Source organism: Ascaphus truei, chromosome 7, assembly GCF_040206685.1.
Source record: "Ascaphus truei isolate aAscTru1 chromosome 7, aAscTru1.hap1, whole genome shotgun sequence".
Classification (NCBI taxonomy): Eukaryota; Metazoa; Chordata; class Amphibia; order Anura; family Ascaphidae; genus Ascaphus; species Ascaphus truei.
The window spans coordinates 94,103,510-94,130,095 of record NC_134489.1 but is presented as its reverse complement, the minus strand read 5'-3'; the positions used below and the strand labels follow the sequence as shown (position 1 = coordinate 94,130,095).

Genomic DNA, 26,586 nt, shown 5'->3' with positions numbered 1-26,586 from the left:
ATTGATATATCTCTCCCATACGGTAGTGCCAGTCTACAGACTAATAGCATATGGACTATTGATTTTGGGTAGTAACTGCTCTAATCTCTCTCTCGCCCACACAATAACTAAAATAAGAGTCACTTCTCATAATCATTTTTTTTATATTTGGGGGTTTCTAGAGGGCATTTGTGATGGTTAATAGTTACAATTTCTGAGATATTAATAATACTTTTGGTGTCTACAAAAAAAATTTAATCAGGTGGAAGTATTCGGTTGTATCTGGTTATTACAATCAAATGGAAGTATTTCGTTACAGTATATTCAAGAATGCTTTAACACGCAACAAAAAAGTAAAATTGTTAAATATTTTGTCATGTTACGATATAGATATACTACAGATATACAAGATTTTGCACGCCTAATACTGTACTCACTATAGTAGAATATGAAATTGTGGTGCACCAAATGCTGTCAGGGATCTAATGAGTAGATGCCATTATGAAGTATATTCAAAAGTAAACAGGCAGTCAGCACTCATAAATTGAAGAAAGAAATAGCTTTATTGCGGTTACATAATACTACGCGTCGGTCCAAAACAGCGAAACACATAGGATTATGTAACCGCAATAAAGCTACTTCTTCCCTGCTGCCTCTCTACTTTTCAATCTATGAGATAGATGATACACACAGCTGTCTTTGTAAAAGTAAATACAGTGGTATAAGTGTTCATTATTTTCTTTTATTGAGGTATGTTTTGAAATTCTGCCCCGATACGGTCATACAGCACAAAACAAACATGTCACCAAAATATGCATCTTTAGTATGAATGAGTCTAAGGCTTTTATATACAACAGTTATACACTTACATTTGAATATTAAAAATATGTTCAAATAAATGATATTGATGTAAATTATTGAAATCAAAAGAAACCAACATTGTTGCTTCATATTAAAAATGTGTTCTTTTTTTTTACACTTACAACTATCGGTATCATTTGTTACGGCTATGATTCCCATGGGCTGGTGTGGTATGTCAGATCGAAGAACCTTCGTTTCTCCTCCTGTGTATTTGTTGGAGCGAAGTATCGCTCTTCTCACCCAGTCCGACCAAAATATATAATCATCATGAATAGCCAGACTCAAGAAGGTGCCTGGTCCAGATCTGACAATCACCTGTAGCAGAAATGTTCCATGTTATAAACGTATATACCATAGCATATCAGAACACCATCCATACAGTACACAATAATATTAGATAAGGCTTAAAAGTAATTGTAACATGCCAGGAAAATCTAACATAGTCACCATATAACCCACTGCAAAACTGAAAGCAGCATCATCTTAGAATAAAGGAGCCACACATCATGCCAATTTAAATTTACATGTAAAATCCACTTAGGCTATTTGAATCATTAATGATTAAGGATTTACTAACAAATGAGTTAAGGTCCGTGATGGAAAAAGCTTTGATGAATAGGCAACCTTAATCTGCCTGGTTTGTAAATAGGGTCAGGTTATTGATTTAAGAAATGTGTTAGCAACCTTTTAAACCCCCCACTTTAACAGTTTTTCTTCTTTTTTGGTTCAATCAGACATTTGGAGTGAGAATAGAAGATTATCATAGCCTAATAACAGACTCAGTCTGGGTTTTTCAACATGGAACCTTGGGTTCCCTGGGCATCCCTAAAGGGTTTCCTGCAATTCTCAAGTCATTTGAAAATGGTACCAAATACAGAAGAATTTACAATGCATCTGATCTTAGACGCGCTATTAGACAGGGTTGGGGTTCTGCAGAATTTCACATTATAATTATAGGGTTCCTTAACCAAAAGAAAAAACACTGGCCTAATCCTTTTATTATTGTTGTGTACATTCAATTTATTTTTTTGTTTATGAACAAAAAGACCCCAGATTTTCCAAATAAGTAATGTGAATACAGCAACTCTAAGATAATTTTGCCTTATTCAGCTATAACCAGGAACAGCACTGGGAAATGATATCCCATTCACACTTTATGTGAACATGAATTTATGTTTTAACAACAGTGCAATATATTAGAATCCCTGCATAAAACAGATTTCAACCTGAGCATTTTTATTAGATTGTGACCATTCAAGCATTGAAAGCAGAATGCTTTGAGATAACTGGAGGTCAAATTTAGACATTACTTTTATTTTTGAAAATAGTATAATCTATATAAAAAAAACAGTCTATCAGTACTCCATCAGCCGCACACAAATCTTTCACTTAGGAACCATACTCCACATTTTTATCAGATGTGTACAACGTTTTTCATAATAAAAATCTCCAGTGTAGCACATAAAGCAAGGAATGGTACGATGATCACTGGATGAAAACACTTTTTACTGAAAGCATTTCACAAATTATTTTCAAGTCTGAAACTTCTTTAAAGTCATTTTGCTGTCTTATCCCTGGAAATAGCAGAACGAAATATGTGTGTGATTTAAATCAAACGTGAGTCAAAGATGTCAACTTAACAACAACAACTCAACCCAAATGCTGTTTAAATAAACCGAATATTAAAAAAATAAATCGTACTTTTTTGAATACGCTATTTTAAGTGTTTCCAACAGTTATTTCAAGATAAAAAAAATGGATGAATTAGACTGGTCTCCTTAGTGATTACATCCTATGTAAATTAGATGAGCAGGTGCAAAATAGGTGAATATTGTAGTACACAGATAGAACCCAAAGAAGGGCTCAATGAACCCCATTTATTGCACGCATTGCTATAATCACAGAACTATTTTCTGAAAACCTCCTATGGTCCAACCACCAGAACAATTTAGGGTCTAAAACTTAACCAAAACAAAAAAAGTTTTATTTTATCAAATATACATACTAATAGGTTAAAATATTAAAATAATCCCCACGGAGGAGGTAGGGAGAGAAGGGGTAAATGGCCTCTGAATAACTATATTAGAGATGATGGCCAAATTCTTCCTTCCTCCTGCGATCCTTAGGTCATATAGTGGCCACTACAGTGATATAGTGTGCTCTAAATGCAGATACTTGTATTTATTTTCTTATGACGGATGTTAGCCTAGTATTGGTTCTAGATATATTGTGTACATAGACAGACGAAATCGTCAGTATATGATATCAGAGCCTCATAACCTATTAGTATGTATATTTGATCAAATAAAACTTTTTGTGTTGGTTAAGTTTTAGACCCTAAATTGTTCTGGTGGTTGGACCATATGAGGTTTTCAGACAATAATTCTGTGGTTATAGCAATGAGTGTAATCAATAGGTTTATTTGAGCCCTTCTTTGAGTTATTTCAAGATACAACGAAATCAATGAAAGCCAGTCATAAGAACAGCATAAAAAGTATTATGGTAAGATACTTGTTATATTTTTAAGAGCAAAATAGTGATAGATCATCACAATACACCAACAAATATAATACCTTCAAAATGATTGACAAGATATGAAAACAGAGTATACCCCTGCCTTTTAAACTTCATATAACACAGTGTGAGGAGAAGTGTAGCACAATTCTAGAAATGTAAAGTGATTCATGCTAAAATACTGATTTTTGGTGCAAACTGTTAGCAGAATCTCAATTCATAGGTGTGCTCCACATTTCTTCACTTCATCGATCATTATAGCCAATCAGTGTTACATTTCTAGAAAAGTACAGTACAAACAAGTCATGAGTACATTTTAAAAAATTCAAATAATGAACTGATACTTTCATTATGCTGTAAGCAGAATTCAGCTATTCAATGCTTTACTTTGAGAACTGTCCCTCTCTCTAAGATCTGCCATTGATCTGCCTCTTCCAGAAATAATGTTGTTGTCTTCACAATTAATACTGCATTAACCAAAAAAATGCCCTCCTCACTTTCAAAGCTCTGCACTCATCTGCCCATCCTTATACAATACAGTGTGGGACATTATGTCTGATCTCCTATGCCCCTGCTAACCTCTTGCACTCTGCTCCGACTGTCTACTTCCTGTCCCACGTTCCTCTATTGCTCTGTCACACCTGAAACAATCCTCACTTGCTGCTTTGCATTTTTGACACCCATGCAAAAGATATGACTGCTGCAAGCAAATGGTGTTACTGCAAAAATACAAACCTTGCAAAAAAGGAACAATATGAAGCTAGCGGTGCACCGGGGTAAACAAATACAAACCTACTGGAAAAAAAGTCAAGCGACGCCAACCAAGTTACCCCTACAGGAACGTGCACTCATATGTATATAAAGATATTATAAAAAGTTTACATTTAATTTAAAAAAAGAAAATGAGTGAAGTCCAAAAATAGATTGGATATAAAAAATATTAAAAATACAACAGAGGCCCAAGGGTGACCCAAACTGCCGAATATAGTGCCACAGGCACAACCTCTTATGGAGCACAGGTCAGACCGGCAGTGATAGGTGGAGAAGAGGGAAGATGGCAGTGGTGGAGAGCATGGGAGGCAGAGGAGAGGGGCGAGAAGGAAGATGTCAGCGGAGCAGGGTGGCCGAGATGGAAGAAGGCAGTGAGGAGAGCACTGGGGTGGGAAGCCCACCACAGAACCTTGACACAAAACTTAGTCACAACTTCTGCTGTCTACGAGGCTCCACTCCTTCCAACAGGTAGGGACTTGACACTGGGAACTTTTAGCTGGCGGTGTGGGGAGAGTAAGAAATGGATATGGGGGGGAGGAGAGAGCAAGAAATGGATATGGGGGAGGAGAGAGCAAGAAATTGATATGGGGGGGAGAAAGAAATGGATATAGGGGAACAAGAAATGAATGGAGGGGGTGCAAGGAATGGAGGGCAGACAAATGTAGAGAAAGAGAGACAGGGAGGGGGTAGACCAAGAAATGTATATGTGGAAAGTAAAAAATGGATATGGGGAGAGCAAGAAATGTATATGGGGAGAGCAATCAATATATATGAAGGGGTTCAAGAAATGTATGGAAGAGGAGGGGGCAAGAAATTGATGGATTAATCAGGAGAAGGGGGAGCAATAAATGGATGGATGGAGCAAGAGGAGGGGAGAGTAAGAAATGGGTGGAGTGGAGAGCAATAAATGGATGAGGGGATGAAGCAAGAAATGGATGACGAGAGAGAAAGAAATGTAAGGTGGAGAAGAGGAGAAAGAAATGGAGAGAGGGAGGGGGGAGAGAATTATGGCAGGGGAGATAGAGAATGGGGGGGGGAGAAGGAATAGAGGTAACAGGTTTGGGGTTATAATATTTTTCTAGTATAAATGTAGAGTTTCCATAATTTATAACGTATATAGAAATCAGTTATTTATGTTGTATTTCTGAGAGAAAGGACCATTAACTGAAGATTGTACTGTATTCAGTTTAATTTAAGTGGAGCCATGAAGCTTCACCAAGTTGTCACCTGCCAGATGGTAGAACAAAGGGAGGCTGTGACAGCGTTTGCACAATACCTCTTCCTAATACAGCATTATGTACATAGAAAAAAGATGTCAATCTGGTTTCATGTGGCTTTAATGGACGCTAGAAACTACCCCTGTGCAATTCTTCCACAATACAATAAAGGAATGCAAGTGCAAAATCTATTCATATTTCCAAACTCAAGTTATTAAAAAACATACACAAAAGCTTTATACATTATGAAACCAACAAATTACTTTGTAGGACACATGCACCGTCTTTGTTCAATCCCTATAATAGGACCATCTGTCTTTGTGGGCTAGTAGTACATAGTCTAATCTGCATTTTAATGGAGGTATTGCTGTAATAATGTTAACACATTTAGGTAAAAGAGACTCATAAAAATAATTCTCCAAAAGCAGTGCAATAGAAAAGCTAGATAATGTTGGATTTGTAATTTCTGTGTTAGTTCAATATTTTCAGAGATATATATGAGCTTGGTGAAATAGAAACAGATTTTAATCTGTACAGGCCTCCTTCTCACATATGAAAGCCAAGTAAACAGAGTTTCTCCACTGAACTGCAGAAAAATGTACTCTCAACACTTTTTATTATTTTCGAAAGTAAACAATGTAACAGAAACAAAGTTCCCGACATGCTATAATACACATGAATGTAATTTTAGCATTAGACGTCTCATAAATGCCACAAAGAAGGCATCTAGGTTGCAACCAAATCTTTTCTACAGAATATTGTGCTTTCTACTAGAGTGTTTTTAAATATACAATTTTGTAACTATGTATTGGATGGTTTTTGCAGGTGGGGATACCTATTAGAAGAACAACAGAGAGTTATCCAGCAAGTAAGTCACTTTAGATATACCAATACAGCAAGACAGAGAAATGACAATCCATGGTAGAGTATAAACTTTTGCCTAAATTAGCAAACCTTGTAAGACTATTTTGCACCATCACCACCTTGCTGAAGAGGAGGTTGTCCGAGAGAAGACGGACAGAGATAGATACCTGTGAATACACCTGAGATACCTGTGAAATAACCTAATTTGAATATGCAAAGTCAATCTTTTGGCTTTCAGTATCATCTCAATGCTTACAGCTCTTTCCCTGACCTCTCACCCTCTGTCAATAAAACCACAATCTCATCAACACCCCAAGCCAACTACCTAGGGGTCATCTTTGAATCTGCCCTCTTCTTTATTCCTCATATCCACTCCCTCAAAATGTTCTGACCTCTCCACCTCCGAATTATCGCCAGAATACGCCCTTTTCTCACTCATGATGACACTAAAATCTTAATTTCCTCACTCATCATGTCCCATCTTGACTACTTCAACCTTTTCCTAGCTGGTATTCCCCTTGTCTGCCTGTCCTAACTCCAATACATCCAAAACGCTGCTGCTAGACTCATCTACCTCACACCCGAATCTCCTTCTGCTGTGCCCCTATGCAAATCCCTACACTCGCTTCCCATATCTTTTATAATCAAATTTAAAACCCTAGTTCTCACTTATAAAGCTCTCAACAATGCTAGCCCCATTACATCTCAACCCTCACCCCTAGATATATACCTATATGCCCCCTATGCTCTGCTCACGACATTCACCTTTCCTCCTGCCTTATTACCTCTTCTCACTCTCGCCTACAAGACTTCTCCTATGCTGCCCCCTGTCTCTGGAATTCCCTACCACCCACCATCAGACTCTCCCCCAGCATTCAGACATTTAAAAAGTCCCTGACAACTAACCTTTTCAAGGAAGCCCTTCTGGCATACCCATAACATTCACACTCCCTCCACCCCCTATTGGGACCTGCTGTACGGTTGGACCAAACTCTATGCTAACACCCTTTAGGAGAAATGTGCAGAGGTATAACCAGGGAATCGTAGTTAAGGGAAAATAAACATTGGGTTTTATTTAGCTCGAGGCTTTAAACAGTACAGCTTCATGTCAGCATACAAAATAAATAAAACAGTCCTATCCCTTTGTAAATGCTAGCACACACTTCCCAGTCCCTATCTACAAGGCTGGGAGGCAAGGCCTCATACCAACCTCTGACCCAAAGTCCAAAGGGCTACATGTAAGCAGGGGCTATCTCTATCACTCTGGGTCTAGTTTGGTGTCTGTGGGGGGCACCCCCTCGTGGGTTCCATGGTCCATTGTATCCTGGAATTGAGGGTCTGGTTCCCTGGGATCTCTCTTTGGCAGCACAGTCCCTCTGTGCTAAAGATCCCATGCACTTTGTGCAGCACACATTTAAACCTTCCTGATGAGCCAGGTGGAGACTGGCTAATTGACTGTAGCTGCAATTAACCAGCTCCCTGCAGGACATCAGCTATAGACAATCTTTATGTGTGCGGCCCTTTATAAACTGGGCAAAGGCCCTGTCACACACCCCCTAACATCCACAGCCCCAAGATGTACGACTACTCAATACTCTATCCTGTGGCATACTCCAGCCCACAACAAGCTGTCCCTTTACTTTTTGTTTCAACATTGCTCTTATTCCGTCTAGATTTTAAATTCTCTCGAGCTTGGTCCTCATTACCTTATGTATCTGTTTGTCTTATTTGACATCATTCTATTTTTTTAATGTACATACAGTAACTCTGTCCCCCCATTGTACTGTACTGCCCAATATGTTGGCACTTAACAAATAATAATAATAAGATGCTTAATATATCCAAATGATTTAAATTAGAATATGCTGCAGGTATTTGGGATACTTTTCGTGAATTTGCTAACTTTTTAGAAAGTTCTAGTGAAACAAAGGCAAAAACGGATATGGGATAGTTAATACATCTTATGTAGGGATGGTCGAAACGGTAAAAATCGATTTTCCTGGAATTCCACGGATCAGTTAGACAAAATCCACCCGCAAACTAAAATCTGCATGTGGATTGTATACTTAAAAATCCAGGCGGACTCAATGTAAAATAATCCACTCAGGCAAAGTTAATTAAAATGAAGTCAAATTCACTTTACATTTCCCAATGTTAAATTACCAGTGCACATGAATTGTAGTTGTTATGCTTTTTTATTGGAGATGAATGAGCAGTGCCACAAACACATCGAACTGAATTTAACTTTAATATTGCGGGTGTGACAGTAGAACCTTAGCCACATCAAACAGCCCTATAACTGCACTCAGAAGTTACAGCACCCAGGTATAGGTGATGTGGATAAATGTTGTTTTCATAAAGATAGGACCAAAGGAAAGGGTCCAAAAACCACACCTGTAACGGACTAAAGACAGTCCAAAATTAAAATAAAAAAATAATAAAATTTTAATGGTCTCTATATAGCGACAAAAAACACACAAATACATATATAAATATATATATATATATATATATATATATATATATATATATATATATATATGTAAATACAACTGTATGCCCATCTGCATGTCTTAGGCAGGCCTGCAACCCCGCCCCCCACCATTATCACCCAGCACACAGCACCTCCACTGCAGCAAGGGATTCCGGGGAATGACATGCAAACGAGCACACGGTGCCACTTTTTGCTTCCAAAACCATTTTTAACATGGTTCCCTATAGGCTTAAGCTTGCTACATGGTCACAGCTTTGAGCACAGCCAGGGTTAAGGTGCATACCCAGAAAACCCACCCACAGACAGCTGTTTCGACCTTTATGGGTCTCATCAGTGTGGGGTTGGCAAACTGGGTATGCAGAGAAGCTAAATGATGGATATATATATACAATAGTTTAAAATCCCCAATGTTCAAGTGTTAGTTACCATAGGTTTTTCCCTTTGAGCCAAGTTTTTTATTCTGCACTATTAGGAGAGCGGTTTGTCACTATGTTTACACCACATCAAACAGAACAGATGTATAATAATCTGCTACAACACCGCGGATGGATATTAGCTTCTTCAGAAATGTTGGAGCTTGTATGGCAGTGCCAGATCACATGAAGGCCTGAAATAATTTTCTATATACTCCGAAAAATGCCCTTTGAAGTCAATGGGGATTTTCGTACAAAAGAAAGCCTGAACAGCTGCTTCAGAGTATATTGAATTTGCCCCTTAGTCTGTTGCTTTAGTTCCGTTTAGGTTTTGATAGCAGGGCTGTGTAATTGCATTTGAGTAATATCAGAATAGAGCAAAAAAGGGGCTGGATCAGGGATGGTGAAGTGCAATCCTCAGGGACTACCAACAGGCCAGGTTTTAAAGGCAACACATACACTGCCTAAACAAGTTATCTTTAGTTGTAATTAGTGCTGGGTTAATTGGGTTAGTATGTGTTAGTATTAGAGAAATCTTGAACATCTGGCCTATCGGTAGCTTTTGAGGACTGAACTTGAGCACCCCTAGATATTCAAGATTCCGATGTGTAGCCTGATTACCTTTCCCTCTGTATAGGACACTAGTCTTGTGATCTTCTTCCATGGATTCTCTCTGCAATAAACCTGACACAATAAGAGTACAATGGGTAAAAGATAAACAAAAGCCGTCTCTAAGAGGGGAAGTCCTGTTACCCTGGTCAGGACCAGCTGGGATGTTTGCGGGGCTCAGTGCAGTGACATGTGTGGGGCCTCAGCTCTTACCTTCTCCATTGGCATCTTTCAGCATCTCCTCTTGGCATCTCATCTCCTCCTGTCATCTCCCCCTGTATGTTCCTGTCATTATGGCAATGTGACGTCGCATGGCATTGGGATGTCACGTGGCATCCCGTTATCATGGCAATGCAACGCCATTTGCCGTCGCGGGGCCATAATAATGGGACAGTGCAGGGGGGAGATGCCGGGAGAAGACGAGATGCCGGGAGGAGAAGGTAAGAGAGTTACAGAGGCCCTGCACTCTCCCCCCAACAATCAGTTTAATTTTTGTGGGGGAAAACACAGGGCCTCTGTAATCACGGGGCTCGGTGCAGTGGCTCCAATTGTACCACCTTCACGCCGGCCCTGACCCTGGTTTACAGTATAACTACAAACATGTAGTCCAGGTCAGGCCTTATAGTCAGCTAGGGTTGCCTGGGAGCAGGGTTCTCTTCTCTCCCCCTCTCTCCACTAAAGGTACTAGCCCTGCTGTCAAGGACTCTACTCTAGAATTCCAGCTATTGCTAACTGTTACATAGTTAAATAGTAGATAAGGTTGAAAAAAGACATACGTGCATCAAGTTAAACCCGTGCTAAATTTAGATGACAGATACTTAACCTATATTTACAGTATATAGATCCAGAGGAAGGCAAACAAAAAATCCCAGTGAAATATCATCTAATAGTATCTCATAAGGGGAAAAATAAATTCCTACCTGGCTCCAAATATTGGCTATCAGATTACTCCCTGGATCAACATCCTTTCCATGTTTACTTATTTGGTATAGCCCTGTACACCTTTCCTTTCTAAAAAGATGTCCATCCTTTTTTTGAAGATATCTATTGTATCTGCCATCACAGTCTCCATGGGTAATACATTCCAAATTGTAACTGTCCTTACTGTAAATAACCCTTTTCTTTGTTGATGGTGAAATCTCCTTTCCTTCAAATTTAAGGGATGACCCTGTGTCGTTTGTACTTCTCTAGGGATGAATAGTTCTTTTGAAAGCTCCTCGTATTGTCCCAGAATATATTTGTATATAGTTATCATATCACCTCTTAGACACCTCTTTTCTAATGTAAACAAATCTAATTTAGCTAGTCCCTCCTCATATGGTAAGTCAGATTTTCCATACCCTTTATTATTTTGGTGGCTCTTCTCTGCACTTTCTCTAGTTCCAAAATGTTTTTTATATGGAGTGGTGCCCGAAATTGTACTCTATATTCAAGGTGTGGTCTTACTAATGCTTTATAGAGGGGCATAATTATGCTTTCTTCCCTTCCATTCATTCCCCGTTTATGCAAGATAAGATCTTGTTTGCCTTTGCAGCTACTGCATGACTTTGGGCACTATTGCTAACTTTGCTAAGCTTGCTATCAACAAGCACTCCTAAATCCTTCTCCATCAAGAATTCTCCTAATTTATCCCCATTTGTAAATTGCCTGTTTATTCTTGTTTCCCAAATGCATAAACATACACTTATCTGCATTAAACCTCATCTGCTGCCCAAGTTTCCAGTCTATCCAAGCCATTCTGGAGAGAAATTATATCCTTCTCTGATTCTATTACCTTACACAATTTTGTGTCATCAGCAATGATGGAGACTTTGCTTTCTATGCCAACCTCAATGTCATTAATAAACAAGTTAAAAAGCTGGGGTCCCAATACCGATCTTTCAGGTACTCCCCTCACAATTTTAGCTTAACCTGAAAAAATTCCATTTACAGTATGACAACTCTCTGCTGTCTATCCTTCAATTCGTTTTCAATCCAAGTGCAAATATTTTTACCTAGTCCAATTGCCTTTATTTTGTACACTAAACTCTTGTGTGGCACTGTATCAAAAGCCTTTGCAAAATCTAAGTAGACCACATCAACTGCATTACACTGGTCTAAATTACTACTTACCTCCGCAAAGAAACTAATAAGGTTAGTTTGGCATGATTTATCCTTCATAAATCCATGCTGACTATTACTAATAATTTTGTTTTTCATTAGGTATTTCTGAATATTATCGCGTACTAATCCTTCAAGTAGCTTCCCCACTATTGATTGATTACAGGTCTGTAATTCCCTGGTTGTGATTTACTGTAGTTCATTTTTGAAATATTGGCACCATGTCTGCTTATGCCAATCTTGTGTTATATTGGACTTTTTTCCTTTCTTTTGCTGACTAAAGCTATTTTGAGTTGTTGTAAAGAAGTACTATATTGTGCTGAATAAAAGTAAAGAGACCTGTGTATCTGAGCTCTTGTGTCCAGTCTCTGATATAACCCCGCAAACACCCCCTCCCCCCCACCATGGCACAGTAAAAACAAAAACACTCAAGATCATCCTTAATCAATAAATTAAAAATGAATGTAAATAGTTGCATGTCTAGGTGTGAGAAGTGGAGATGTGCATTTTCATCCTCTGAAATTTGCTCCAGGCTCAGGAGTTCCGAGACCACATTTAACTGAGGTAACGCCAGTTAGCACAATATAGATTATCCTTATAGATGTATAAATAGGGTTCTTTGTAGGATATTTATTGGTTTCCGTACTGTGTCAAGAACATCATTCTGTTTATGAAGTACATGTTGCTATTGTACTGCAAAAAGAAGCTGATTGTACCCACTTCTCAAACCTCAAACTGCATTTAATTAGCAGGTATCCTGCCTTTGGGAGAAGAAAGGGAAATCTCATCATGGATATGCACATTAAAATAAATACGGCTATTTGCATTGTCTGCATCAATAATCTGCATTTTAAACAATATTTTTGAGAAACTGGAGCTGGCTTATTCATACTTATGGCTTCCAAACTAAACTGCTTTATTAAGAATCATCTGCTCGGTCAAACATTGTGTGCTCTTAAGGAAAATTGCCTGTAAAGGTTCTTTACTTTCCGTCTCCATTCCCAAAATTCAATTAATGATGATAATAATAGCTGAGCATTATAAAAGCAACACAAATGCCAAATACAAAATGTCCCACACAAGCCTAATATGTATTAATTCACTAAAGGAGTGAATATGTTTTAATACTGTATATCATTATCCAAGATCATGAGTTTAAGCTGGCAGAAGGTTGAACTAGACTCTAAGATTGTCTTTATAATTATATTGCAAAATAGTTTGACTTACACAGAAAAATAGTTGAAGGCAGAGAAGTTCCTCGCGACTGGAACAACCTACCAGAGATTCTCAAACCCGCCTCCAGTTTAAGTAATTTCAAGACTTCAGCTGTCTCACAGTTTAACCTTGTCAGTAACTGTTGCATACGCCCATCATCAAATTATCTCGAACTGTCCTGAAATGTCTGTAAATCGAATATACTGTATAATCTCAGTTCATTTAATGTAACTGTGTATTTTCATCATAACTCTGTGCCCAGGACATACTTGAAAACGAGAGGTAATTTATTATTATTTCCTGGTCAAACATTAGAGAAATAAAATAAATAAGTTATCGCAAAGATAATTTTTTGTGCATACTGCACCAAACATTGGTCTTCCCTACTCAGCCTCTTTTATCCTAATCTTCTGCAGTCAAAGCTCTAATAGGGCTTGTATTTTGTACCTACATTGTAATTTTTTACAGCTGATTGGAGTGTGACTATTGAGTAATTGAGTAAATGGAAAAATCAATGTGCCTAATGTGCTTAAGTGCAACAAAGCATATACACAATTCTAGATAGTTGTACCAGTACTTTAAAATACATTTCCTATTGGGTGTGAATTTCCCAAGAGTAAGCCACATAGTGTCATATGATATAATTGCTTTAAATGTACAACATAAAAACATGTTTTTATGCTTTTCTCATATGAAAGAACCCTTAAAAAAAACTATTAAGATATAACTTAGCAGTAAAATATCAAATAAAATATTAAGCTGCACTCATAAGACAATTTTATATAATACCATAAAGTCAGAAATTCCTAGGCAATTATTACATTTTAATCAATATGAGTAAGATTATGAGTATGTGGCATTGTGTTTTACTGTAACTGCACTCATCTATAAAACAGGGTAATAAAGGAAATGGCTATAAGTTTGATGAAAACATTAAACACATGAATAGGCTTGTTAAAGTACACTATTTGCACATAATATGGATGAAATAGAAAACCCTGATGCTCTTTGTCTCCTTCATTATTAAAAAGATCATGCACCTATGAAATTGGTTCATTGAACTTAGACAACTGGCTTGAGAGTTTTTGCAACACACGGAGTTGTCAGATTAGAGCAGCAGTAAAGCAGCAGTCCAAGCTGCCTGTTTATATTTTTTTATTTTTTTCCCCCTTATTCTGTGTGCATCAATACAGTCCACACAACCTGTGATCGATAGGCGAAGATTCGGCTCGGGGGTCCTCTAAATTACTGTCAGTGCAGCAGAAGAGGACCAAAGATGCAAAGTTCTGTGTGGATGATCATGTGACCAGGCACTCACTAGAAACAATTGATGCACTGCTAGAGAGAGGGCATGACTCAAAAAGGGGTGTGCCATAGTCTTTTTCAAAAGAGGAAGGGGATGTGACTTTGCAATAGAAACAGAATATTCTCGTATAATGTATTATAATACATTAAAAATGTAATTAGACTTTTTTTTTCTTAAATGCCAAAAGTTTTTTCTCATAGTACAGAACTGATTTATTTTAAAAAAAAACAACACACACACACATAGGATATTGCTTGGACTGCAGCTTTGGCCCAGATCCACAAAAGTGTGCTGAGCCTTAGCACACCTTAACTCCCATAATGAATAAGTGTTAAGATATGTTACAGTTTAGCACCCTTTTGTGAATCTAGGCCCATGTTAGGTAAAACTAATACTGCCTTTTATTCAGTCTCCCTGATGTGGCCATATACCAGAAATGTTTTTATTCCCCATTCAGTGGGACTGCACTTTGTTATTACGTGGCTTGTAATTTTTCAAAAGGCAGAAAAGGACAAGTCACAGAGGTGTCTTGCCTTGAAAAACAATATCTGAATACAGCAATAAGGCACTGCAGGATATAAATTGTTTCCTGCAAGCACAGGTCACAGGCGTGTTGTTAGGTGCATAGCTTCAACAAAGCTATAAGTGCTGCTGTGAACAAACATTCGAACTCTGAGTGCTTTATTCTCCTAAAAACTGATTTTTATTTTCTGAAAAGCTTTCAAATGATCAAATTGTGTGGTATTAAAGTGAGCCAACATATGTCAATCATGTACACCAGCGGTGCGCAAACTGGGGTTGGGCGCTAGATTTTCTGGGGGAAGCACAGCAGTTATAGAGGTTCCGCGCTCTCCCCCAGGCATTTAAATTAAATTCCGGGGGACAGCACGAGGCCTCTATAACACACTTACCTTACCTTCCAGCGACGTGCCGCCCTGGTAACCCGGCATCAAGTGATGCCGCAGGGTCACGTTACCATGGCGACGTGAAGTCACATGACCCCGCGCATCATTTGATGCCGGGGTCGAGCGGGGGGAGTGGTGTACGTGAGGCGCCGAAGAGAGCAGGCAGGGGTGAGCACGGGGAAAAGTTTGCGCACCCCTGATGTACACAATATACAAGCAGGTACGCATTTAACAAGCAAACAGATGGAATTCATTATATATATCATTTATATTCCCACACAAACTCGTTGGCTGTTGCACAGCTCTAGAGCCGTCCCAGCAGCCCCTGGAGGCCGTTGCATCCTTACCCTCTGATCCCCCATCCCTCTCTCCGTCCCTCTCCCCCCCCTCCCTTTTTTTTCTCCCTTCATTTATAACAGTTATCATTTTTCCCCAATCCCTCATACTATGAATGACAATCTCCTCTCGCACGGTTAAGTAGGGCTCGAAAAACCGTGCGGGCTTGTTATACGTATGTTATTATACAGTGTATGCTACCCTGATCAATGTGCACCTGATTTGTTTTTTATGTATGCCAAGCATATATTCACTAATAAAATACAAGTTATAAAAAAAAAATCTCTTTTTTTATCTGCATCAGGCCTACATACGGTCCTTGTGAGCAGGAGTTTGCTGGTAGGTTATTTATACGTTTTCATGTATTTTTAAAAATAAAAGTATAAGAGCCTTATTCATTAAGCAGCAATACTGTCATCAGCTCAATTGTGGGAAAACAGCCTTTGACTTGAATGCCAGTTTTCCTGTGATCAACTGCAATCGACAGTATTGCATTTTAATCAGTGAGGCTCTAGGGCCTAGATTCATCAAACTCAGATTAACTCAAGTTAATACCACAGCTGGTATATTAAAAAAAAAAAAGGAATGCACATTGTTTTACTCACTATTTCTACCATTAATAAAATCTGCTCGATATAAAAACAAAAAAATTATAATATTGTCATTTTAAAAAATACAGTAATTTAACACTTGTGTGTTTACCTTAAAGTTAAAATGTTGTTTGAGGGGTATGTAATAGGATTTCTTAGAAAACCAAAGGATAATGTAACTAAAAACAACACAAGATCAACAAATATCTAAATTCAATAAAACCCAACTTTTCAGTAATGAACTCTTTCTTATTACTTAGTGCTGCATCAAAGCCTGCATATTGCTGTTTCTAATATTTAATTTACATTTGGCTTTTAGTTACATATTATGATAAGCTTGCCCACTACTAACTTCTACTTTAAAATGGTCTATTTAAATACTGTAACTAGTATATGACAAAGAGGTGTAAAGTTTAGGATGCACAAAATAACTCTGATACAAAAAAGCAATTGGATACATTGGTTCCGTGGGTAGGTACAGTTCAATAGTTCATAATGATGGTGTTTTTATCCTTGCAGCAGTAGTAAGTTTGTGGAGTTCTTTTAAGCTATCTGTCAAACAATACATTGTACATGTGTAATAAACTGCAAGCACTGAAACGACCTTGCAGTCTTAATATGTGAAACTCACCCAAGGCTACCCAAAATTGCTGCTGCAGCTCTGTTTAAAAGAGCTCAAGAATGACCCTTCCTGTGATAGGAATGTCAAAGGAGAATACTGAGAAAAGTGAAAAGATGGCATATTCAACATATAGTTCAGCTTATCAAAAATATATTGTGTGCACAAACAATGTAGTCTTTCTGGAAAGATGGTTTAGATATTTAGAAATTTATTATAGATGCAAGTGCTAACGATTGGTGCAGTTTGATCAAATAAAACACTTGCATTATGATACCTGGTGGAGATGCTTGGTGCAAAATGTGATTAAATGGTGAAATAATTCAATGTACCACTGGATAAAGGTTAAAGATCATAAACTAATGTGACTTGTTTTGAGTGTACTAAACACTATAGCTGTGACCATTCATACTAAACATATGTTTATTTTTTTTTACTTTTATTTTTTTTTTGTAGCCGGGGTGGTGAAAAAGTGATTTCACCTCTGAAAACCGTTCTCATGGTCAAGTGAGACCAGGTGCCTCCACTTGTGACTATAGGCTCCGGAGAGCTGCAAGTCCATGACATAGTCAGTCCTCTTCAGCCACGAGGGCCAGGAAAGAATCCGACGTCCATCCTATTCCCTCCCCGTGCAGTAGTCGCATATGTTTATGTGACAAAGGTGGTATACATACTGTATGCCAGTATGAACATAAGCACCACAATGTAGTAGGCAGTGCTAATCCATAAAACACAATGCAGCACAGGGAGAGACTTGATAGCCTATTTAAGTGATTGGGCTGGAAGGTGTCTTGTGGAATAGCACCACTTAGTAAATATGTGTGTAAAATGCATTCTTTGTTTCTTAATTCGCTTTCTTGAAAATACTTTACATTACAGACCCTATGAAATTTTCTGAGAAGCATCTCCCCCTTGCTACATTTAAATGAAGCTACAATTTTCCATAGCTAGGGGAAGAGTTCTGTGTTGTGTGTGTTCACCTGAAACTAAATTGTTTGTTATATGAAGCACATTGTTTATGAATAATAGCAGTATTTGCTTTTTTACCCTCATTATGAAAGAACTGAATATTCACAACACCTCAACAATCTCTGGGATCACATGAACTTAGAATGTGTAAGCATTCACCACCCATTATCCATTAACTAGCCATGAGTCTTTTGGGATTTACTTAGAACTTGCGTCAGGCCATTTCAGGACCTACTATAAGGTAGATGCAGTGCTTTATTTATAAGGATCATTTTTACATACATGTTATGCATATTCGTGTGAAATGTCACCAATCCATAGCACAAGAATAGGCTTCTGCAGCTTGATTATACCAGATGCCACTGAGCGGCAGCGCAATCCGGTGACATCACCCTGCGCTGCAACCGAGAAGTATCTTGAACATACAGGGGAGGCAGGAGAGAAGAAGAGGGGACAGGGAGGCCTGGCGGAGGTGTGGCCGTGAACAGTTTTCCCTCATTGGCTGAACCGCTCACGTTACACGACCATTGCCTCAAGAAAACAATTTTGAAAGTCTCTTCATGCGGCTGACGCTTTACAGTATGCACGGCATGCGAGGTATGTTTACTTTAATTTCCTTACAGCCTTAGGACTGGGACATAGTAAGCACTTGGTGCCGCTGCTCGCTCTAGCTTGCTGCCACTCGCTCTACCAGTAGCTTTTTGCTGTCCTGGCAGAGGAGACAGCAAGCGCGCTTGGGAGGCGGGTATCATTGTGTGTGTGTCACTTGGTAGCTGTCAGTGTGTGTGTGTGTCACTTTGAAGTGGTCTGTGTGTTTGTGTGTCACTGGGGAACGTGTGTGTGTGTGTGTGTGTGTGTGTGTGTGTGTGTGTGTGTGTGTGTGTGTGTGTGTGTGTGTGTGTGTGTGTGTGTGTGTGTGTGTGTGTGTGTGTGTGTGTGTGTGTATTATATAATATTTTAAAAATTAAAAAAAAAGACATGTTGTGAGAATAAATTATTTATTAACATTGTGCAACTTTGATAAATATATTCACGCACGCGCACACACACACACATACACAAATACACAGACACACACACAGACACACACACACACACACACACACACACACACACACACACACACACACACACACACACACACACACACACAGACACACACATACACACACATACACACAGACACACACACATACATATATATATATATATAATCACACACACACACACCACCTTGCTGCCACCACTGCTCCGGGACACAACCCCTTCCTCTCCTCCCCCCCCCCCCACAAGGGCAGCACAACACCCCTGCTTCACCCGCGCGGGCAGGGAGGCAGCAGCCACGGTGATCGGGGCAGAAGGGGGACACATCACCCGCTCCCCCCTCCCCCCCACGGGGGCAGCGCAACACCCCTGCATCTCCCGCGCTGGCAGGGAGACAGACACAAGGATCGGGGCAGAAGGGGGACACATCACCCGCTCCCCCCCCTCCTACATACACACATACACATACACACACACCTCTGTGCTGCCTCTGTCTGGTCTGGTGGCTCTGTAGGATCAGCTGCAGCCCCATTGGATGGGAGCGGTCACGTGACTGCTCCTCCGCTTCCCCGAGCGGCAAATTTCAAACCTGCCTGTCTCGGGGAAGTTTCTCAGCCTCCGCACGCATCAGCAAGCATGCGGAGGGAGAAACTATAGCCGCGCTGATAACAGATGCAGGGGCTTTGTGCATCTGTTCAGCGCGGCTCAGCCCGGCTCAGCGACGCTGAGTGCACTATGTCCTGGGCCTTAGGTATATCATCAGAAGCTAACTGAAATAATGAGAGAATGCACATACAGTACAGTACTAAGATATACTGTATGATATATCTAAATATATCTAAATAAAGTTATATATAAATATATGTAAGATATATTCCTCATTCATATCTCTCCTGGCCAAAATATTCCTCTGGAACCCTTTTAAACTATCTCACCATACTGTATTGTCAGATAAAAATCTGAAGTTTCACAGTTTATACAGTACAAATACTACAATATTTGTCCAAGATAATGAGTATGTTCTAAAAACAGCATCTTTAGAATTATGAATCATTATAGGCACCAGGTTTTTTTTTCTGATGGAGAATCCCCCAACACATTTCATTCACAACTAAATATGTAAAAATAAAAGGAAAAAATAACAGTAATGTGTACACAACTGGTGTAAAAAATATCATATTCAACTTTAATATAAACACTAACTTATAAAATATGAGTCATGTTCACAAAGATTCCTGGTCTTTACAGAAAAAAATGTTTTGACATAAAATCACTTGACTTTCACACTATTGAATTGCAAGATTAAGGGCATCAGAGTAAGTGATGGAAAAATGCATTTACTTCGCTATTAGAACTTGTAATGTATCTCCAAGTCATGAGTAATAAAATGTTATGAGGGATATATGAAATTAGATAACTTAATAAATGGGCCTGAGCCATCACAAAGCTATCACATCAGAAACCCTAGTTAAACATTAGTCACTGTGCAGCTCTCAGCTGGGCACACACATTGTGTAATAACTTAAAGCAAAATGCAAAAATAGAAACATATTGAACAAACCTAATTTATCATACATAACAAAGTGTTACACATGATTCATGTCTTATATTTTTACTTACATATCTGTGTGATCCATCATATTCACATCTCTCGATCTTCCCCAAACTTCCATCAGAGTAGTAAAGTTTTTCTGCAGCGTGATCAATGGTAAGGCCATTTGGTGTGAGAATGTCTGTGCTCACAATGACTTGGGCGTTTTTCCCTGAAAGCGTGGACCTCATGATGCTTGGATGCTGCTCATTCCAGTTAGTCCAAAACATTAAACTGTGCAGAACACATAACAGAGGAAGGTGTTACACCGTATCTTTCTTGTGTATTCGTTTACAGCATACCAGTGAAAACAAATACCAACATCAACACACCTGTATTTTATACAATGACACATTACTTAGGACCTCCCCCCACCAATGTTGGAAAATGATTACGGTAATAAAAAGCAATAGTGAGTATGATGGCACACTGAATGCCAATCATGTGGAAAACAGACTCAAAACATTGCGGTACCACAATAATGTATTATAATAGTAGGCCTTACAGCCTTCAATCTCTTTCAAACACCAACAGGGAAACCCCCTGTTATATGGAAGGACTCTTCTGGTTCTCACAAGTGAGGGTAAGGCAGCAAAGGCTAGTGACCCCCAAATCAGCCCTGCAGATTTAGCGACACTGTAGATATTGCTGATGTGCTCTATTGTTCCGAAATCAAACCGCTGTGGAGAGTTGCAAGTGTTAGTGTATCAACTGTCCTGGTGGAGATGGAATAAGGTGCACTCCACACTAAATAAAGAATGACCCTAAAACTCAACATTTATTTTTCATGTCAAAATGACATTGTGTTAAATGATGTATTGTCTTGCTTAAAGAAATTGACGTTTAGTCTTGAACAAACATTTGTTCCTATTGCTTTTTTTCCACAAGAAGAAATGTTATAAAAAATAAATGATGCAGGGTCATTAGCTTCTGGAGAAATGTTACAAAAGAGCTGATGTGCTGATATTGGAAAACCTTTAAGCATAAAAGTGTCCCTCTTTTAGAAAATGTGGTTCATTTTATAAGCCTTAAATATAGATGGCTTTATTTCAACCAGCAACAACACTACACAAGTAAAACAAGTTGTTTGTCTGATACTTGCTCATATCGGATGTTAATAAAGATAGTACTTAAAGTTTAATTATAGACATTTTCCATAAATTCTCAGGAAAGAATTAATCAGCAAGTTAGTATTAGCAATTAACAACTATTTTTCAAAAATATTATGCAACCAATTTGATGTACAGTAAGGTTAGCAACTGGAATGCTTCACTGGGCTCGCAAACTCTAACTCAGCCATATCTTGTTTTGCAAATAAAAAAGGGCCGATTTGGGATTGTTCGTAAACTTGGGCAAAACTCTAGGCAGACGTTTCATGATGCACAGGTTTTAATGAGATGTATCAAATTCTGCGTTACTTTTTCCCCTTCAATCTGCACTCAGAAATATGCTGAAAAATCTGTACCTTATGTAAGAAGGTGGAGCAACAAATTTGGTGCAATTCTGTAGCAAAGTTGGTGCATTGCGTCAAAATAAGTTTATCTGTGCATTGAAAAATGGGTCGCATTACATTTCATATCTGGTTATAATACTTTTTTTCCCCGTGATTGTCCAAAAATCACTCGCATTTTCAGATTTATGACAGCCATCATTGTTACTATGGAATATGGACTTAAAAGTCATTACAGATACAGTACTATAATGTAACTCTTAGATTAGATATGTGCAAACTTTTCACACGTTCGCAAACTTCATCCTCTTTGGTTTGGCGGAAAAAAGATTGCTTCAATCTAAAAGATTGCAACAAGTATGCTCAACGCTAAATATCTATGGGCATTGCATGTTTGATTCATTTTGATTACTTTCGCTTCCAAAATGAAAACATAAATTTATCAAAGTCGCAGGGATGCTATTTCATCACTTAAAAAAATTAAATAGCCATTTTTGAACAATTTTGGTTAGAATTTTTGGTGTTAAGTGTTTGATCTTAATTTCTGTGTTTTTTTTTAACCTTTTTTTAGTTCTATCAAAACTGCAGCGAATCAAAATTCAGAAGATTTGCCCAAGATATTACACACACATTGTGCAGTCCTAAGGAGCTAGTTTTGGTGCATGCATGATTCTTATGGAATCTAAATCTCTTGTAGACTGTTCATGTTCACAAGTACAAACGTCTGCTTGGGAAAAAAAATAATATAGCCAGAAACAAGAAACCATATGTTTTAAGACCATAAATTACTGACAACTTGAATGTATTTGCATACTTTTGGCACTCATCAAGTGCTAGTACATGGGGGTGGTCATCTTCAGACATTGTAATAACAGCTTCCCTGTTGAAGGCCCCTCTCCGGCTCTGGTCTACTGTATGCCGTGTGATGGATGATGTAGTAGAACTCGTCCAGTAAAGTGTATCCCAGGCTCTGTGATAAGCCAGACCTTCCACGGAGCCTACATCTGTCAAAGAAGCACCACAAAGAAATCTGATTACCTTGCGTTGTTAGAAAACCAGAGGAAAGAATGCTAATGGTTCGTGTGAATACCGGAGTGCTGCAACAGATGGTATGGCTATAAAATACCTACTTGATCTCAAATCATTGCCAAGAAAATTAATTCTTACCCTTTTTTATTATTGCTATAATTTTGGCACATATTTACTAAGTGGTGTTAATTCATAAGACACCTTAAATATATTTGTTTTTTTGCCTACAGTATATGGGTGCAACCCTGTGATGTTTGATGAGTTTTTTTTAAGCAATATGACACCTCAAATGAATGGGTCATTATGTGTCTTATGGCTTAAAAAAGCTCAATAAATATCACAGGTGTAGCACCCATATACTGTAAGCAAAAAAGAAAATCTCTTATGGTGTCGTAAGGCGTCTTATGACTTAACACCACTTAGTAAATATGTGCCAAAATCTATAGCAATAATACAAAAGGGTAAGAATGTATTTTATTGGCAATGCTTTGATTTCAAGTGGGTATTTTATAGCAATACCAGCGTGTCTGTATGTGTACCAGAGCATTATAGTGAAATAGTGTAGAAAGGTTAAAAGCACACAGTGCTGGCATTAGCAGGGTCAGTAGCTATCCATGGCAGTGGACACTATCAAAATCTGTGCTTACAAATGATTTACTATATCTGACTCCCCTAAAAAAGTCACCTAATATTTAAACAAAGTACAGCACTTCATTATTTATAGAGAACAAAAACAGAAAATAGCAAAATAAGGATAATAAAGTACAGTTATTTTAATATACTTTGCATATCACAATTACCCCATATATCAGGTATTTCAGGTGTATTCAGTTTTGTTTGCAGATTTCACTCCACGTGTTATATAAAGGAGTTTTTAGGAAGGTATATAGTCACTTGGGACTTTACAAAACCAGAATTCTTCCTCTCCATCCCCCCTTCCAATCCCCCTTCCATCAAGACCCCTGTTTCAGGGTCTGGATGGGAGTAACGCCACTTTTAGGTAAGACACTAGCGCAAGGTAACTTAGCGCAAGGTAACAACATGACATTAAGTCTATGCTAATGAGATATACAATGGCCATTGTTTTTGCACATAATTAGCTTTGTAAATTTGCATTAACCTCAGAGAAAATAAAGGTCGTTTATGATTTTGATAATGGCTTATTATAACTTATTAGCACTGACTTAACAGACATTTGTGGATCAGGCTCTAAAACCGGTGGTAAACTTTAAGAAAGGGTCTTTATAGACAAAGGCACTGAAATATACCTTTTTATTGTATTGTGTTATTTCAAATATTTAGGATATAAAATGCAATAGCAACATACACGTCAATTCTCCCATTTAGAATGGAGGCTCCTAAATTAGGTCTCAATCCCCCATCTCTTGCTCCCCTGCATTTCCCACTTTCCTGTTCACTGAACAAAAACTGAAGCTGCCAGGCAGATATAAGTGACAGTCACACCTGTCTGCAGCCCTCAGGACTCAGGAGGAGAGAGGGGTCTTCAGGGAGACACTGAACTTGGCCATAAAGGGGATGGGGCTGTATACATTTTGTAGGTGTGCTCAATGAAATTATGTGTGAGGCCAAATCTCCTTACTGCCATTAAAAGTATATATTGTACTTTCCAACCATGCCACCAGTCACTCTAAAGTAGGAATTATCCAACTTTTTTTTTTTTTATCACAGACCACACATACTCAGAGTTGCCACCATCGACTGAAGGCCAACCCGGAGATTTTTTTTTTTTTTTTTTAAATATAGCACTTACCTCTGGCATTCTCTCGACATCCTCAGCCTTCAACTCTCTGCAATATGGCTGAGCGGCATCAAATTACGCTGCGTTGCCATGATAATGGGACGCTATGTGACATCGAAATGTCACGTGCCTTCACGTTGCCATGACGTCATGACATCACATAGCATCTGGTCATAGCAACAGGTGTCACGTGATGCTGTTACGTAGCGTTCCCATTGGCATGGCGATGCCATTTGACGCCGCGCTGCCATATTGCCAGTAGTTGCAGGGGAGATGCCGGGAGACATTGCTGTTGTCGGCACCTGCCACCCCCGCTCAGGGTTGCCACACCTGGAGGTTTACTAGGCAAACCCGTAGCCTGGAGATACGTGGCCAAAACCTGTAGTCTCCGGGTGAAACCCAGAGTGGTGGCAACCCTGCACATACTCTAAGAGTTCATTTAATTTGTATAGATTATAATGCTAATTTACTTTGTGCAGTGGAAAAGCCTATTAAAAATACTGGTTCCAATGTTGCCAATAAACATGTTAAAGAGAAATAATATCATAGTAGCAGTTGTATCATACAGTAGTACAAGTGCCTGAAGGAGCAGCTCGGTGAGGAAAGTCACTGGCTGAAACCAAACACTGAGCCTATTTCAAAACCTTGTGTCAACTCCTTATTAACTTGAGCAAGTCACCTTATCTCCCTGTGTCTCGGGCACCAAATGTACAATGCTGCTTACTACACACTATATTGTAATTGTCAAGCGCTTTGAGTCCCATTGGGAGAAAAGGACTATATAAAACAAAGTTATTATTATAGTAGCACTGTCAATGCAAGAAGAATATATATTATTTTTTCATGTTGCCATACCTATAGGCTTAGAGAATGGGAGAAATCTCTCTATGTTTAGTTATAATATAAGCTTCAGAGAACTCACAGATCTCCTCCTTATTACTTCTGAAGAAGACGTCTGACATCTTAAGGTTTTAAGTATAAACTTAACCAATACAATACAAAACTCAGATATCTCTTATCTGAGCTGTGAATCACAGCTTTTAAAGCAAAAATACAAGTTTGGCTGCCACTGCGTGGCAGTATGGCAGATGAGCTTTTAAACCTCAAACATCTGATGCATTTTTATTATTATTATTAGCATTAATTTAAAAAGCACCAACATATTCCACAGCTCGGTACAATGGGGGAAACGAAACAGCATGACATACAAAATAAGAACAAACAAATGCAAACTGCTACAATAGGAACTGAGGGTCCTGCTCATGAGATCTTACAATATAATGTGAATAAGGGTATACTTGAAACAAAAGGTACCGTATAAGTGGCTGACAACTGTAAGAGCACTAACTACAGTATGTATCAAGGAGTTTTAATAATTCTGAAAGCTGGGGGAAAGTCTAAGGCCGAGCTAATAGTGGTGACGTTGCTTCGTGCGCGCATGCGTGCACGCGCATGTCAGGCACAATTTAGTACTTGGCTTTGTAGTTAGCCAAGTGCCTGCATGCCTGCCTGTAAAGTAGCGTGTTGATGCGGCAGTGTTTTGAGAAGACAATCCATTTTGTTTTCTCAGGCGGCTGCCACGTGACGTTAGCGTTACGTGAACTGGTTCAGCCAATGAGGGCGAACCAGCTTCGTGACGCTTCCGTGATGCGTCTGCCACGCCTCACCCCCAAACACCTGCAAAATTATGAGCACAGATCTTCTGCGCTACAGCAGCGCGGCACAGAGGGGGCTCGCACTATCGCAAGCAAGCAGAGTGTATTAGCTCGGCCTTATGGTTGTCTTTCCAGGGAAATGAGGGAGCGGCAAATTTATATGAAGAAACTCTGACACGGTTTCTTACCAGAATGTTGAGTGGAGGACCTTATTAAATTCCATTTGTTTGTTTTTTCACTATCACCTGCACTTTATTATTTTAGTGCACTAAAGTTACTTTGACATGCTAAATATT

The 26,586-nt window shown here is 38.8% G+C and overlaps 1 protein-coding gene across 1 annotated transcript in view; it reads right to left on the bottom strand.

The window, feature by feature from the left end:
- Positions 1–26,586, bottom strand: part of LRP1B (LDL receptor related protein 1B) — a 1,102,312-nt gene that overhangs the window by 217,505 nt on the left and 858,221 nt on the right. Inside the window, exons 42-44 of the mRNA XM_075610066.1 lie at positions 22,662–22,851; positions 20,427–20,631; positions 963–1,155 (exon numbers count right to left, since the gene is read on the bottom strand). Coding sequence (XP_075466181.1) covers positions 963–1,155; positions 20,427–20,631; positions 22,662–22,851 — 588 coding nt within the window. The remainder of the gene's footprint in view (positions 1–962; positions 1,156–20,426; positions 20,632–22,661; positions 22,852–26,586) is intronic.